This window comes from Natator depressus, chromosome 9 (genome assembly GCF_965152275.1).
Source record: "Natator depressus isolate rNatDep1 chromosome 9, rNatDep2.hap1, whole genome shotgun sequence".
NCBI lineage: Eukaryota > Metazoa > Chordata > Testudines > Cheloniidae > Natator > Natator depressus.
Window position 1 is genome coordinate 35,351,655 of NC_134242.1, and position 18,571 is coordinate 35,370,225.

At 38.5% G+C, this 18,571-nt stretch overlaps 1 protein-coding gene across 2 annotated transcripts in view; it reads right to left on the bottom strand.

Moving 5' to 3' along the window:
- The window catches only part of NYAP2 (neuronal tyrosine-phosphorylated phosphoinositide-3-kinase adaptor 2), a 182,707-nt gene that overhangs the window by 47,979 nt on the left and 116,157 nt on the right, over positions 1–18,571 (bottom strand). For both annotated transcript variants that reach the window (XM_074962969.1, XM_074962968.1), the window contains one exon: positions 16,468–17,565. In XM_074962969.1, the coding sequence (XP_074819070.1) occupies positions 16,468–17,565 (1,098 nt within the window). The remainder of the gene's footprint in view (positions 1–16,467; positions 17,566–18,571) is intronic.

The following is an 18,571-nucleotide window of genomic DNA, read 5'->3' on the forward strand; positions in this document are numbered from 1 at the left end:
GAGGTAGCAAAAGCCATAAAAGCTCTGTTTTAATGAGTTCCTTGAATCACATGTCTAAAGGTAAATCTTTTCACAGTCAAACACTGAATTTTGAAAACTGAACATCATTATGGAAAGTGTCTTTATTGGTCTATAATTCTTAACCCAAAATAGTACATAAAATGTAAATTTCAATAAATCATTTGTTGCTTTAAATATTTATGAATACCCCTTCAGTGAGATTCCCATACCGGCGTTCAAATGCTTGAAGCACTTCCACATATCACTGTATTTCAATATTAAGAGATGTGCACTTTCCACATTTATTTCACCTAAATCCCAGGCCTTCTCATTTGATGAGAAAGATGGCAGCTAAAATCTCTTAGGCAGTACACATTTTCTAAATAATTGACATGTATGGTTTGAACATTATAAAAGATCTCTTAATGGGTGCATAGTTTTGATGTGATTTGTGGTTCTGAGGACTTGTAAGCTCTAAACAACCTGAGAAACGCAGCTAATCAGCCACAGTTTAGACCAAACTAATTTGACAATCGGAGCTAGGGAAAACATTTTACCTAAAAAGCTATCATTGCAACAAATATACACTATGTGGCCAGCCTGCCACAAGCTGCTTAAGCACATATTAATTCTAGGACATGATGGCTTCTTATTGTAATGCTATCTAACAAATAGCAGAATCATTTTTAAGGAGGCAAACAAACAATAGTGTGAAGGAACTACACATGAGGGTTGCTCTGCTAACCTTCTCTCTGTAATCTGTAATTAATAAAGTAATAATCCATGTTTTATTCATTCTTTCTTTTTTCTGTCTTTTATAAATCTAAAATAAAAAAAAAAACATTTAAAGCATACAACTCTGTTAATCCGGGGAATAATTTTTTCTACTCACGGTACCTAAAGAAACATATGTACATAAGTCTTTGCAAGATTGGGATATTGATGTGGAAACCAGGTAAATCACTTGTAGATGGATTTTAAAAGCTCTTAACATTGGCTTTACTTTCCTTCCACTGAAGTCAAGGGGAGCTTTACTGTTGACTCCAGAGTGAGTACAGTTAGGCCAATGCCAAGCTCTTTTCAAAATCCTACCTCTAACCTTTGTGCCTCAATTTATTTATCTGTAAATTGGGGATAAAATTTTACTCATCTTTATAAGGTACTTTAAAAATCTTGGAATGAATGCTTCTTCATAATGTCAAAGTATTATACTTCCTTCTTGATGTGCACTTATTTGTCTGATCTGCGCAGACCATCGTGTACGAATATATATTCAAAAACACCACAGAGAAAATAAACTGGGTATAAATTCTGCAAAAGGAAAGATTCAATGCTTTAAGAAATTATATTTATAACAAACAATTATGAATATATTACAGTGCCAATGAAAGCCTTTTTCTGATCTTTATTAAGCTTGTGGCTTGTCTAGTCTGTCTTTATCTGGTTGCTAATTAAGCAGAAGTTTGCTTTTCATATCAATTTTTAATACTCATTTCTTAAAGTTAAGTGAGAATTGGAGCAGCTCAATTCAAAGCAGTTCTGACCTAGTTCCATGCAAAATCAATAGAGTGCCTGAAAAAGAGTCTCAGAAACCACCCAACATTCAAGGAGACAAGACTGAAATGCATCTAATGATTAATTCAACATAGGTGCCCATGGAATGGAGTGCAGCAGAGCTAGTAGGGAGGCACCCCCCCACCGCCACCCCAGCAGCCTTTAGGTTTATGTGTGGTGCTTTTTTAACTGAAGGTGGTACCACCAGTGACCCATGGCTCTGCCACTGTTCAAATTCTGGCTCCGCTTCTGGAATGTGAGTTTTTACGCACATCTAAATACAGTGGATATGTACTCTGCCTGCTAACAGATGGAATAGGGAAGGGGCAGACAGACCTTGGAAGCTTAGAATTGGAGGCTACCTGTTGTTTGGCTGATTTTTTGTAGCTAGGCCCCAAGGCCACAAGTGGGGAATTCTGGGAGATGTAGGAGAGTAAAGGGAGGGCACTGGCAGGGGCGAATTTATACAAAACAAAATCAAAAGTAGAAATAGGCTGATAATTCCATGAAAACGAAGGGTTAGTAAAAAATAAAGCATTAGGGTCATTCCAAAATAGAAATTAGGGAAGAATTAAAGCTGAAACATAAAAAAAGAAAACAGGGAAGGACAATAATAGAAATAGTCAGAAAACAGGTAACATTTTTCAAAAGTAGAAAAATAGATACATTTAAAAAAATAGGTAATGGCTTTCAAATAGAAAAATAGGGCCAGACGCTGACAGCTTGGCTCCTATTGGGTAAGCACCTTATTTCATAACTGCAATAGCTTCAAAGTAGTGCCAATGACTTTAGTGGGACTATTTGTGGAGTAAGATACTCTTCGGTAGGAATAAGTATATCACATCTGGCCCACAGAAATGGAAAAAGATATGGGTTACAATAAATAATAAGGTTTAAACTTTAATATAAACTAAAACTAGCAAATGTAAAGACCTAACTAATAAGACATGCATCTAACCTCATTAAACATTTTTCTTGTTTACTGTCTGTCTATTTTTATCATTTCTCTGACTTATCTTTTTTGGATCCCATCCTGCATGTGTTAAACTTTGCTAGCATGAGTAGTCCTACTGAAATCAAGTTGAGCACATGTGTCTTTTCAGGATTGGAGTGTTAGCATGTAAACACTTTGGGGCAGGTACTGTGTCTTCTTCTCTCTATAGATGATCTGGTCATCTCTTCTGGCCTTAAACTCTATGACTCTTATAGTAACCTAGCATAAGAAAGTAGAGATTGGTCTCTTTACACTGTAACAATATAAATAATAGTAGCTGTGAACTCATCAATGGGTGGTGCTGTTGGGGCTGAAATAATGCACATTCTACTGTGAGAAAGAACTGCTGGAAATTACTGTGAATATATTGTGGTTTATACTGTTCTGAAAATAAATGGTTGGTTGTGAGATGTTAACATAGATACATATATTATTCTGGGGCTCAGAGACTGTTTTGCCACTTAGGAATATCAAACCACATGCTTCAGGACTTAAGCCAGCCTCTAACTATTTGAGACCTAATGTGGAAGACAGATGATTCCACCACTGCCTACTGCAAGATTTCCTTCCTATGAAGCATCTCGTAATGGCCCCAGTCATAGAAAGGATACTGGACCACAGGTGCGATCCAGTCTGGTAATAACTATGTTCCTACATCCTCAGTGTGAAGGATTTTTTCCATCAACTTGCTGCTTGAATAAATAATTGATATTAACGTTCACTTTGAATAAAAGAACTTGGTTAGTGTCTACACTCATTCAACAATTACTTTTGCTCCAAACACTGTTCATCACCGTTGGACGGATTCCTGGTAAGCACAGGGTCCATTCCAATCAATGACCTCCTGAGGTCCCTTCCAACTCTGATATTCTATGAATCTATGAATGAAATAATAAGTCTTGAACAAACATTTTCTACTTTTATTTTTAAAAATCTCCACTCAAAAACAACTGAAAATGTTTTGACTGATGGAGTGAAAAAGCAGGACATTTCAGATATCCTGGGACAGCACAAGAGAAAGTGGTGCTGACTTGGTGAAGCTGAATTATAGGGTCACTTTAACAAAAAGATGAGTGCACAGACTTCATGGGTACAAGTTTATAGCCTCACTTGCAAATGCAGTCTCTTTCAATAGAAACTAACGGAGCTGTTGAATATTTTTAGTTGAATAGTTTTTCAACAAAATAGAACTTTTTGAACTATACCAGCATTTTACATGAATATTTTACTGTTGAAATTTTCCATTTTTTTGGTCAAAACAACATTTTTATTTTGATTTAGTTATTAATTAAACATTTTGTTTATACTGAAATTGAAACAAACTCATGTTTCTGTTCTAATTTAATTTTTTTTTCATCTTTTATATTTTTCCTTTTTTCTCTTCCCCCACCCCCACTTTACCAGTGGGGAAAGGGTGGAAAGAGAAGAGGTGAATAAATATCAAGTATATGAAAAAAAAACAAATTTTAAATTTTGATTTCAATCAAATAAAATCTGAACACTTTTTAAAAATTTCATTTAGATGATAAATGAAAAAGTCTATGAAAATTTTCAACTGAAACTAACATTGTTTGATTTTATTCAAAGTTTTTCCTGGAAAATAATTGCAATTTTTCTAACCGCTTTGAGTATAACACGTTTATTAATGCTAGTTTTTGTTTGATGGTTTAATTTTTCAACCAATGAGAGCACCTCCTTTTCATTACTAACAGAAATGTTCTGTTTGTATTTTGTTCCTTATACCACAGTTCAGCGGTTGAAGCACATGACTAAGGAGTAAGGAAATCTGGCACCAATTTGCATCCTGATTCTTCCAAGCTTAACATATGTGCTTAATTTTAGGCAATGTGAAAATGTTTGTGAGGTCATGTCCAAGTTAATTGCAGACCAAAGAGTAACACCCAGATTTACTGACTCCCAGTCACAAACTAACACCTACATTATGCTGCCTTTCTTATGTCCCTTTATCTTGAGTTAATACATTTCAGTGCTACAGTAGATTCACATTTCCAAAACAAGTTGTTTTTTTAAATTATGGATGTAAATCACACATCAGAATAAGGTTTACCCGTGTCTGTCTGGTTCAAACAATGAGGCTTTTTTCTTTCAGCTGAGGTTAGATGATCAATAGCTCTCCTATTCCCACTTAATGCATGATTGGATGTTAATTGCATGTTAATTTTTGTACCAAATAATTATTACGGATGGATGAATCCACACATTACTAAAAGCAGCTTGGCCCTTTGTACAAAATTAAAGCCCAGTTGAACTTGAGCCTTCCTTGTTTATTACAGTAATAATAATTATTATTATTTCTCTGTGTTCCTGTATTTCTATTTCCAGCCTCAGCTGAACCCAGGAAGTTCTGGAAATCCCACAAGTTTTCCAGCTCAATATCCAGATCAAGGTGAGCTGGATAAATCAAATAAAATATCTCCGAACATTTGAGGTTTGCCCATCCATGATAGGCCCATGTCATTGGTTGTGTTGAGATAAGATGTTCCTGGCAGGTTTTTTATGGAGAGATTGTGGGTAGCTAAGGGGACACAATGGGCCAAAAGTTATGTGTAATGTTCCAGCTAGTCACATTTACTAATTCTCCCTATCCCCCATATTAGTATCTATAGTCTGAGTATAGAAGTATGCTGAGTCAGAGAGGCTTTTTGTATGGAACAAATTTTTCACACAAGAAGTAAAGCCCTTTCACTCCATTGCCAAAATGTAGGCCTAATCCAAAACCCACTGAAGTGGGAGTCTTTCCTCTGACTTCACTGGCCTTTGGAGCAGTCCTTTAATGACTGCACTTAAGGACTGGGATCACGCTGCTGGGACTCAAATCAGAAGTTCTAGAAAGTCGAGATACTTCAAAGCTCATGTATAAGCAACTTAGTCAACCCAATAAATTGTTATTCTTTATTATGTAGATCGGTATGGAAAAGACATTTTAAGAAACGTTAAGAAGGGCAATAGTAGCTACAAGTGTTGCAAGGATTTCAGAACATAAGGCAGGAACTTATTTCTTTTCTTTATTCTTTTCACCCCCATGCACAGTTCCCACCATCTTCTCTCTTACAATAACACAGATTCTACAGCTAACTTGTTTTACTGTAAGATGTCCAGATAATGCATTTAATTAACCTCAGTCTCTTGTCAAGAAGCAGTGACAGTGGCTCAGGAGATCCTGGGAGTAGCATTCAGATCATGAGCAAGGGTTGGAAAGGTCTTCTTTTAACGATGACTTTCTGTAGCTCTGATGTACACATTCTAATTTTGAAAATGGAAAGCAGACATTTGCTAGCAAAATTAAGTTTTGCTTATGGTAAAATTGGGGAAATTGTTTCAGCTTGGTTGCCTTTGGAAATGCAAAAATGATCATTCTACTTTCTATATTGTACAATTGCTATGCTTTTTTTACCTCTCTTCACTACAATTTGTTTTAAACAAGCTAATTTTGACTGTATTCTGAATAGACACACACATATATACTAGTCCCTACAATGGACTGTATCTGATCTGTGAAAATCTGTGTTATAAACATGCTGGTCCTAAAGAACATTTTCTATTATATAGAAAATATGGAGGGTCTGTACTTTGAATTTTGGGGGTCTTGAAACTACACAAGCACTTGAATTCTATCCCAGCTTACAAGTATGAAACTCAAAGTACGCACAGTTTTGTGTACAGGCACAGCTGTGAAGTCCTAAAAGAAGCATATTAACACTCTCAGAGGAGAAGATTCCCTGATCAGCCTGCCAGAGGGACTGCCCACACTGTCACATACCCAGAGGAAGGTACAAAGGAAGGTCAGACTCTGAAAGAGAGAGGCTGCATCTACACTGTGAGCTAGGGGCATGATTCTCCTGCTCTAGTACCCATAGTCACGCTGAGAGCTAGCATGAGTATAAATAGTAGCAGAGCCGTGGTAGCACAGGGAATGACAGAATAGGCACCGCTGAGCTGTGCCAAATACAAACCCGCCTCAAAATGGTGGGTGTGGACTCAGCGTGGCTCATCCGTGCCTCTGCCGCCACAACCCTGCTATCAGGGCTACGCTACTAATACTCATACCAGCTTGATGAGAGCTTGCATGCACACGTGTACGTAAGCATGGTCTGAATGAGCTCTCCCTTGACATCTGATCATGCACCGGGGAAAAGATTTCAGGAGCAGACCCTATTTGCATAGATACACCTATCCTGCCTAGGTGTTCGGCAGACAGACCTGCTTTGCCAAAGTGATCAACTTTGGCTAGTTTTGGTTAGTTTTGGTTTAAAATGCTAGTTATTATTTCATTATTATTTTCACTGAGGAATATATGAGTACCATATATTTATCTCTCCACTCTAAAGGACTCAGATAAATTTCAACAGATTGTATTTATGCAATTTGACTGAAAGTAATGCATGTTTGGATTTCTGGAAAACAGCACAAGGTTAAATGTTTTTACTTCTATTTTTATTATTTCTAGGCGCACATCAATCTGTTGTGCATTCTGCAGTTTACATATTTAGAAAAAAAGCAGTATTTATAATATATTGCCAGTTTTGCTAGATGACTGTACAATTTTGAATATGGGCTTTTGTAATTACAAATGTCAGATTTGTGTCTAATAGCCAGATGCACAGCTGGTGTAAATGACACTGCTCCATTGATTTCAACTGAGATATGCTAGATTACAACAATTGAGGATTTGGCCCTAGAGGTCTAATTTTCACAGACATAATTTTTTGTGGCTTAGAAAGTTCTGTGCAGATAAATGAGTGGCACTCAAAACTTGGAGCAAATAATTAAACTCCAGGTCTTCAAATGCAGCAAGTGTTCATTTGCTTATCATTGGCATCTATTAAATACAGACCAGAGTAGGTGCCAGTAATTTAATTTATTTTTAAAAGATCCATTTCTTTAAAAATGTTTAATATGGCCAGGAAAACCCATATCCTACCTGTATATGTAATAAACAAAAAATAAAGCCTATTTCAACCTTGTGAAACCTTAACCAAAAAGTTGAAGACAGACTTTACTCAATTTCTTTTTTAACTATAGATTTTTAAGGGTTGTTTTTTTTTAATTCCTAAAAAGAAATGTTGATTGAGGTCCATACACATCAGTCAGAAGCAGCAGCTGTTTATAAAAAAAAAAATCTGAGGAATTATTTATGAAATTACGTCTTCTTCAACGATTCTATATACTGTAGCAGTCCCAAGAGAATCTGATTTTTTCATGAGCCTAAATTGCTGAAGTAGAAGAGGAGACAATGTCATGGTCTCAGTTAACAAAAGTATCATGTCATTTCAAAATATGTTTTCTATTTTAATGTCTGTGTGTAACAAAGACATTCTTTCATTCAAATAATAAACCACTAATTTTTCTGCTCCTCTCAAGCTCCACTGAACGCCTCCCTTCTTGGCCCATTCTTGTGCAGGTTCTCCTCCATATTTATTGATAAATACATAAGCAGCTGAAATACAAGCTTTCCTCATTTTTTTCTGTCCCGTTCTGCCATTTTGTTCTTTTTCCTTCCACTTAATTCCTTTTATAGAAGTGAATGGAGTTACAATAGTGCAAAACGGAGGTCATTCAGTGGTCACACTACAAGGAGTCTATCACCTCAGGGCCAGATTTTCAAGAGTCCAGCTTCCATCTCAGCCCCAGCCAGAGTTTCAAAAGTGCTCAGCACCCGGCAACTCCCACTGTGACACCAATGGCCAGATTTTGGGAAGAGTTCAGTACCCAACATGCTGAAGCTGTTCTGAAAAGCTGGCCATGTGATTCTGGTGCCTAACTGGTAGCTGAAGGCTTATGAAAATCTGAGTCTGATGGCAGGTGCCGTGCTCTTTCAAAAGTGTGCCCTGTACTTACCAACAGACAAGAAGGCAAAGGCATGTCTAAGGAATTGAATACAAGGGTGGGGAGAAAAGAGCAAATGAAAATAAACATAAGCATTAAGGAAAGTGGGGTAGGGAGAATTAAGTACTCATACTCCAAGTATAGTAATTAACCTTGCCAGTTCCGATAACTTGTTAATGTTACCTAAAAATTGGCAGCATCCCTATAATATGTAGTATATTGTTACCATCAGGAATTAGAGGGAAGTGCTGCAAAGAGCAGCAACATTATTTGGTTATCCTGGGTTACTCAGTTATCTAATGCAATTGGCAAGAATTTAAGCATGACCACTGTACCCAGTTATGTTGACTGAGTCACTCAGTTTGCCCAGAGCATATGCAGTATCTGTCTTATCCACATCCTTAATGCAGACTGAATTAGAGAAATGAACAGCCTTCAGATTTTCTCATGCTGTTTTCTGTATACCTCTGTCTTTTATGTCATCATGTAGATATGTAGCCAACCATGATGATAACACAGAACCAAAGTGAGACGTGCATACACACACACACGCACAGTTAAAACTACAATAAAAAACTGGCAGTGGCTGGGTCATTAGACATATTGAATCTATTTCCCTAAGTTAAGTATCCTCACACCTTCTTGTCAACTGTCTAAATGGGCCATCTTGATTATCACTACAACATTTTTTTCTCCTGCTGATAATAGCGCATCTTAACTAATTAGCCTCTCACAGTTTGCATGGTAACTTCCAACTTATCTGTATGTGTATATATATATATATATATATATATATATATATATATATATATATATAAACTTCTTACTATATGTTCCATTCTATGCATCCGATGAAGTGGGCTCTAGCCCACGAAAGCTTATGCTCTAATAAATTTGTTAGTCTCTAAGGTGCCACAAGTACTCCTGTTCCTTTTGTGGATACAGACTAACACAGCTGCTACTCTGAAACCTACAATACAGTTGTATCTATAATGCTCTTTTCCGACTCATTCATTTCAGCCCATTTGATTTAGCTGGGTGAAATGCTACTGAAAGCCACAATGAGGGCCAGCAATTTCTATTTGCAAATTATTTATTTCTATTTATTAATGGTCTTCTTTCCTACTGTAAATTTATAAGAGCTTCGTGTTTATATGCATGTTTTCAAGCTAATGGGAACTTTGTTGTAGTTTATAGTAGTGACTGCTAAAAAGACTTGTGTGTTTGTGAATTTCTGCACATATTGTAAGATTCTTGTATGCAATGAATAATAGTTGTAATGCAACCCTCTCCACAGGGTCTTGCAGAGTCTGTGGCTTCTGCCCTATGGAGCATTTCACTGTACAGTTGTGACAGGGAGGAAATGTGTGATGTACTATTTTCAGAAGGTTTGGAGGTTTAGTTAAACATCCGAAGATTTAGATAATTATACAGATTTTCTGATCCTTCTTGGTGTCTACTGAATTGTGGATTATAATTTCATTATAATCTTTCAAATAACATATATGGGGGAGGGGTGGCTAACCACCTTAAAAATGAACTTATTCAGATTCCAAGCTGCCGTCATCCACCCACAAAGATTTCAAATCTGCTACATGCCAAGGAATTAGTTCACAAAGTGATAGAGAGAAAGCTGAATTTTTCATCCTAGTGCTTTCCAAGGAGCTAGCATATGGATTTGGATCCCTGTCGGACAGAAGAGCATATGGGAAAAGAAAGTTTACAGAAATGAATCAGACCAAGCTAAATGCAAAATTCTCTTGTTAGATCTGTATGGCAGTCCAAGCTAAGTGTGGTAAACTCCTGCCATAGTCATTAGGAGTCCCTGTAGGTAGAAAGGGCAGGATATCAGAGTTTGTATGTCTGCTGGATTCAAAGTGAGAATTTGGCCCTAATGAATGTGGGTTTTGTTCAATATCTTCATAAATGATCTGGAGGATGGTGTGGATTGCACTCTCAGCAAATTTGCAGATGATACTAAACTGGGAGGAGTGGTAGATACGCTGGAGGGGAGGGATAGGATACAGAAGGACCTAGACAAATTGGAGGATTGGGCCAAAAGAAATCTGATGAGGTTCAATAAGGATAAGTGCAGGGTCCTGCACTTAGGATGGAAGAATCCAATGCACCGCTACAGACTAGGGACCGAATGGCTAGGCAGCAGTTCTGCGGAAAAGGACCTAGGGGTGACAGTGGACGAGAAGCTGGATATGAGTCAACAGTGTGCCCTTGTTGCCAAGAAGGCCAATGGCATTTTGGGATGTATAAGTAGGGGCATAGCGAGCAGATCGAGGGATGTGATCGTTCCCCTCTATTCGACACTGGTGAGGCCTCATCTGGAGTACTGTGTCCAGTTTTGGGCCCCACACTACAAGAAGGATGTGGATAAATTGGAGAGAGTCCAGCGAAGGGCAACAAAAATGATTAGGGGTCTAGAGCACATGACTTATGAAGAGAGGCTGAGGGAGCTGGGATTGTTTAGTCTGCAGAAGAGAAGAATGAGGGGGGATTTGATAGCTGCTTTCAACTACCTGAAAGGGGGTTCCAAAGAGGATGGCTCTAGACTGTTCTCAATGGTAGCAGATGACAGAACGAGGAGTAATGGTCTCAAGTTGCAATGGGGGAGGTTTAGATTGGATATTAGGAAAAACTTTTTCACTAAGAGGGTGGTGAAACACTGGAATGCGTTACCTAGGGAGGTGGTAGAATCTCCTTCCTTAGAGGTTTTTAAGGTCAGGCTTGACAAAGCCCTGGCTGGGATGATTTAACTGGGAATTGGTCCTGCTTCGAGCAGGGGGTTGGACTAGATGACCTTCTGGGGTCCCTTCCAACCCTGATATTCTATGATTCTATGGGTTCGTACTCCATTCAAATCTGCACTTATCCAGATTGCTCACCTTCCCAAAACATGGTTAAGTTCCAATTCACAGGCCTTCTGACTTTGGAGTTTTAGCCCGAAAGAGGAGTTTTAGCAGACTTTCTATTGCTATTGCACTATCTTCAGATGTATAATTGAGGTCTGTTTCAGGCACAGAGATTTGGGAACATAAATGATTTTTGACCTTAGGTTGACGTAATTCCTGCAGTTTTCTTTTATGGGTAGATACCAACCTCATTCTGCAGCCCTTCCAGATAAATGGATTGAATGGAGTGTTATGCATGCAGGATGACTGCAGAATTCAGTCCAAGCAAATAGCAGATGCATACCTGCCAAAATGTTCAAACCTAGGTGCCTACACTTAGTCTCCCTGTTGAGGTATCTAAATAAAAACTCTGAAATGATTTTAAAAGGTGCTGAACTGGCGCTCCAGTTGGTTTCAGTGGAATGTTTGAGTGCGCAGCAGTTTTCAAATTCATCTCATCCAATTAGGTGCCTAATTATAGATTTAGAACCGTCTCTTTAGGTACCCAAGTTTGAAAATTTTGGCCACAATGTAGCTACTAACATAAAAATCCCAATGAATGGCCAAATTCATTCCTGGTATAAGCAGACAACTCCACTGGGTTATGTTTTGCTCTTAAAATTAATAGAAACTGAGCATCCAAATCTCTTTAGAAATTTTGAAAATCCCACCGCAAAATTTAAAAAAGTTACCCTTTAGCTAACTAAATTTATCCCTTAAGTAACTTATTTCTAAACCTAAAACTAAATAGAGGGTATCTTAAATTGCTATAAATACTGATGGGTTTATACAGTTTAATTGTAAATATATAAATATTAGATTATATATAAATATATTTGTCATAAAATCAGGAATAAATATTATAATCCCAAATCAGAGATTTTACAGTAATTTAAACTGAAGGCCTTAATAAAATGTGAAGGCTTTAGCAGTTAGATTTAAAGGTGGCCAAGGGAGCAATTCAAAGATTTCAAATATCTTTTAAAAAAATAAAAGTGCTACAGTTTTACAAAAGATTTATAAAAGACACATACTATATAGATTTTCTGTAGTAAAATCCACCATTTAAGCAGACATCTCTATTTCTCAAACTAGTTTTGAACTATTTTGAAACCATTTTGAATCACATTGCTAAATATATTTTTCTTATTCCTGCCAAGAGTTTCATGATTTTTAAATGTCTTTATACATACGCGCACAGATACACACACGCGCACACACACGCGTGGTATTTTTGACGTTTGGGTTTTTATCAGGGATGGAGGTGGATGCTTATGGTAATAAAGGGATGAACAGCTTTCATTGAGGACTTTGAGAAATGCTAAGCTGTACCCACTGCACTGTAAACTCAGGGTTCAAACTCAGGCTTAAGCCTAACCCCCCCCCCCACTTCCGTCTATGCACAAATTGCACTAAGCCAGGGCTCAGACACAGGGTCCCAAGGCTCCAAGGGGGTGGATGGTCCAAGCCTGAGTCTAGCTGGGACCCAGGATTCAAGCCCTATTGTTTTGCAGTGTAACTGCAGCCCCACTGGAAGCATGCTCTGCGAGTCTGTCAAAAGTACCCCACAATCCCTTGGGCTGACTTTCTTTGCCCTCTGGACAGGCAGTTTTGGTGGACAGTCAAGTTTTCCCACAGTGCACCATGAACAAAGGGTAGAGCGGCCACATTTGGGAAGGGCACTAGAAAGTCCAGGATACGGGTGTTTGAATTTGGGCCTGCATAATGCATTGTAGATGCTGGAGCCCCAGGTTTGGACCCAGGGTTCAACAATTCCTAACTTGGGGTTACAAATGAGTGTAGACGCTCAAGCCCTAGGTTAACAAACCCAGGGTCTGCCAACTCAAGTTCTATTAGCTCTGGGCTGACATTGCAGTCTGGACATATCCTAAGAGACCTGGGAGGCTAATGAGAGTCGGAGCTCATCAGCACTGCAGTGACCACTGCAGCCAACTATAGGACCACTCCAGCCAATTTTCAGTGAGCCCTTTTTTGCCTACAAAGGAGGCTCCTTCCTCTTCTAAAGCTAAAATAAAACCCAACAGTTCAGAAAGATAGCCTCTTCCCATTTCCTAGGCAACACTACCATGATGCACAGCAGCCTCCCCTTTGGCTTATCTGCTGCAGTGGATCATGGGAGATGCAGTTCAGCTGGGGATTCCAGAGCATAGAGCAAAAGGGACCAGAAGCATCTAAACTACAGCCCTGCAGCACTTCAGGCAGATGCAGCTTAATGTTGAGCCTACTTGAAATGAAATGAAACATTTCAACATTTCCAAATTCAGCTGGAGTGGCAACCATGTAGCTGAGTCGACTTTGCTCCATAATTGCTACAGTACATTCCTACTACACCCAATTTGAATCCAAAATCCTGTATCATGCAGTTTTTAAAACTTACATTTAGCAGTGAGTACTTCAAACAAGTCACAGAGGGCCAAATTGCATAGGCTTCAATGAGAATCTTGCCTGAGATATGCCAAGAATAAATATACATATTTTTTCAAACTACACATTGATTAGTTTCTGAGCTCTTATTTCATAAGATGGACACAACTTTCTCTTTTTTTTCTACTTCCATCTGGTTTCCAGAAACTCGTTCAGACTAAATTACATTAAGCTTGCAAAAAGAAAAAAGGGCCAGTGCTGGTTTGCCATATATTACATTTGCTCTTCTCTTGTTCAAATAAATGTTGAGTATTACATCCTGATTCAAAATAGTGTGACAGCCTCAGGCTTTCTGCATGATTTGTATGAGTAAAATTTCTTAAATACATCTGGAGACAAGTTTAGTCTACATTGTCTTCCACTGTGTGTTATTATACACCACAAAATGTGACAAGCTTGGTCACAAGCTTTCAAACTCCACAATTTACTCTAATTGTGTTATCGTGGATCTCTCTCTCCCCCCCCCCTTTTTTTTTTGTAGAATTACACGAGAGATATTGCTCATCTCATACTTGGTTACAAGTCATCCTACAGTGATTTCTATTGCTATAATATCTGAGCACAAACCCTGTTCTTGCTTATTGTGGTAATCCCAGGAGATTAAATCATACTGTAAATACCACATGAAGTAAAGCAGGATTAGACTGACAGTCTGTTTACTTCCCCTACACAGCAGCACTCCAGAGTCTTTTGCTGTTAGCTTCACTACATAACATGGATGGTTTGTCCTTAAAGGAACCAAATTTGGCTTCTCTAATTCCTCTTCTCTCTCACTGCTAATGGCCAATAACAAGCACTTTCTCTCCCCTTGGAAGAGCAAACAAAATGTTCCTAGGGCAGCCAGTAAGAAAGCTGCTTCTTGTGGAGATCTCAAGGGCAGGAGCTGCTTTAAATTCATATCTGAAATTCTCCTTGATAGTCTACAGTTAATTTCAGTCAAGTGGACTATAGAGAACTTTTTTGGAGGGTCATCCAGGGGTGCTGGAACAATTTGTATAGTGGGAGTAATGAGAGCCATCGAACCAAACTGTAAACCCTGTATGTAACAGAAACCACTTCAAACCAGGGTGTGCTGCAGCACCCCCATCCCCGCACCCCTAGTTCCAGCACCTATGGCGTCAGCTGTGAAATGGCAGCATAAAGAGATCCTGAAATTTCAGCATTTGGAACTAATGACACATTCACTGTGGGAATTTCTCAGGGTTCTAAGGCCAGCTCTCTTATGCACACTGACAAAGAAAGAACCTTAGAATTTATTCATTCTCTGGATGGTGCTGGATTTTTGTTTGCTTATTAACAAGCAATAATGTTTATTGCCAGATTTACTCCTCCACTGTTTCTCTACCACATCACTTTAATTATTCCTAAATGTTGTAACATACTCCATATTTGTCCCCTATTACAAGAACCTTCTCATTCTAGACCCAAATTTGTTTCCATCCCACACACAAATCTGGTGTTATTGTATTTTTATTACTGTAATTATTTGTGGCAAAACTACTGAATCATGGAACTAAGCTTTCATACAATGCATTTATGTCTGCAGGCTGACAAACTATTGTAGGTGGATCAGGCTAATTTCTGCACTGACTTATACTCTGTGTATCCTACTGAGCCTAATTCCCTTCTCACTGCCACGGTTTTAAATCCATAGGCTTCAAAGGAGTTACTCCTGATGTACACTAATATACATGAGAAGAGACTTGGTCCCAAGGGGAGGTGTAAAACTGCTGTCAGTGACAGAAGAATCAAGTGCTGACTTCAGGGGGATACACAGATTATAAAGCAGTTCAGAAAATGACCCATCTCTCTATAAAACTTTGGTAGCCTGAAGACATCCTAACTACCATCACTTATAAGGATGAAAGCCAGCACAGAATTTGGAACTTTTTTTGTTACATCTCTGCCAAAAAGGTATAATATATGATTAGTACAAACATACAATAGAGTGCTACAAAATCAGCTATTCTCAAATAAAAGCATTTGAGCTATTCGGGCTTCAAGATATCAAAGTAATAAACTGAGAAATCATATCAAGCTCACTGACTTTACTCATCTATAAAAGCTTAGGGCCAAATTCCACCCTAACCCCTGTCTTTGGTTTCACTGACTTTGAAGGATTTGGGGACATACTAATATCTGTGCCAAGTTTACCCTTATGGATGTTCATCTCTTGCTAACTGCAGTTAGAGTTACACCTTGTGTAGTCTCAGGGTCAGACTGCTGCAAGATGCTGAGCAGCCTCAAAGCTAATGGGAGCTAAGGGTGAGACTGTTAGCCAGGAAACAAAGGTGTGGCATTCTTTTGTTGAAAACAACTAGGACATTTATCATGTTATAACATTATTTAAGTATTTATGGGCCTGAGTCCATGAGGTATGAATTCCATGTGAGTTCAGGGCACTTCAATGGCATTGGACAGAACTCGGCACCACAACAGAAATCTTTAAAACCTTTCAGGGATTGGGCCTTAAATCTCTTACAGTTCTCTTTTGCAAGCCTTCATAATACAGGACAAATAGCTTTGAAACCTTGATATATAAAATAAAAACATGAAATATAAAAGCAGTTTTCATCAGTAATCAACTTTCCTCTGGAATGGAATAGGCATATATAATTCATGTTGCTGAGTTATGTGGTTATTTGCACAGTTCTGATTTAATAAAATATGACAAGAGTTATAATGCTGTAAATGAGACAGTTAAACAGTGTATTGAAAACTTACTCTCTGCAGGCTCTTTAGATCTTCTGCCACTGGACGACTTCCTCAGTAAACTTCGTCCTGAGGTAAAGAGGCTGGTTAATTCCTCTAAAGGACTGGTTGGTGTTCTAGAACGTGAACCACTCTGTGATGATGACCCGTAGGTATTGACCGAGGCATTTACCATCTTTCCCCCTTCTTGCAACGTGTTTCTGGCTGTAGAATGAGGCACTGATGGAGAACTTCTTGAGAGACTTCCTGAATGTACAGAGTCATAAGGTGGAGGTCTTTTGAGGCTTAAGGGGGTAAGAGACCTACCCATACTGACAGGAGAGGGTGAGGCAGAGTGACTTTTAGGGTAGCCATGTGGAGACTGTGTTCTGTATAAGGTAGAAGGATGAGGAGGTGAGGAGGAGTGCCCAGGAGTGGTAATTCCATGAGATACTGTCTGGTCTTTCTCCAGTTTTTGATGGCCCGGTGTATGAGGTGGCAGTGAAGATGGAGAAGCTCCAACTTGTTGTTTGATGTAAGACACATTTTCTAATACAGGAAGCTTTGTGACTTCCAGTGGAGTTAGAGGAGACTCATCAGAATTTGGGGAACACTGCACTGGTGCTGGCGGGAACACCAATAGTGGAGGTCTATGAGAAAGTAGATTTGGAAATGGTGGGGGGATATCACAAAGCAAGCCCTTGGGAGTAGATGGCACTGAGGACTTGGTGAATTCTAGGTCAGGCACTGTGGGAGTAGCACACTGAGAAGAACAACTGTGATGGTCATATTCACATGAACACTTTGAATCTTGGCCTACATCATCAAATATAGGGTATTTCATCTCCTCATAGACTGCTTCACTTTGGTCATCCTCATCTTTTTTAAAGTCTCTTAGTATATTCCCAACCATTTCAATATAAACAGGCTCTTCTTCTTCTGTGTCTGGGGCAGGACTGCTGACTTGCAATAAAGAGGCATCCCTAGTGAGTGTTGTCTTCATGGGGCCATGCTTTTTGATGTACGTTTCATCAAAAGATGTGCTTAACTGAGTGTTTGGATTTCGTTTAGGCTTAGGAGGAGGGATCTTCTTGGTATATTCATCACTGTGGGGTCTTGGTTTGGCCGATGCTGAAAACAGAATGTAATATAAATTCATCAAAAATATTTAAACTTCTTTGGACACAGAATTTCTTACAATGTTATCATTCTAGAATGGATTTCTGGGGCCTGATTCACTTAGCAATACTCCAGTTACTCTAGTGCAACCCAATTGAAAATAATGGCCCATTCAAAACATGCCCTTTCCTTTCCCAACCCTGCTACGGTGCGCCACAATTATACTCTTAGTGAGCACTTCTTCCTCTCACAAGGGTTGCCCTCTCTCAGGCACTTTGGACAGGGCACTTTTCACATTTACTCTGCTGAAATATCACTATAGTTTATGAAAACCCTGGAGAGACAACAGTTGTACCTAGGAATGTACTTCTTATGAACATGAAAGAACCTTTAAGACTCCAGACAATCACACTGGAGTGACAGAGGCATAACACTAGAGTAACACAGTGATGAATCAAGACTCTTACATTTATAAGACCATTCTGTAGAGGGCATAACAAGTGCATGTTTAGTCCTACTGATGAAGTATATTTGTACTTACTGCGATGTAAGTACTGTAATACTTATCTTCAAAATCATTCTAATGAATCATTTAGATTCCATGTTGTGAGATGCCAAGACTTCAATGGAAGCTGAAGGGACTCAGCATCTCAAATGATTTGAACCTTTTGAGTAGTTTAAATCTGGAAACAATTCATAAATCTGTTTTTGAAATTACAAGCTGAAATATTACGATGAAATTCATTTGATATGAAAGGTCAAAGATTTAATAGCAACTATCCTCTACAGATACAACAAGAAACATACACATGAAAATTACATGTAGGTCTCTCTGTATAAATATCTCATTAAAGGTTGGGGTTAAGTCAGTTTATCCTCTTAAATGGACTTAACCAACTCACCTGCAAAAAAATCAGCAAGAATCCTAGCCCTTACCTCTATTCTTGTAGAATAAATATCTCCCCTATGTTGAAAACCCTGACACCTTATTGATGTATCCCACAGCTGTAAATGTCCT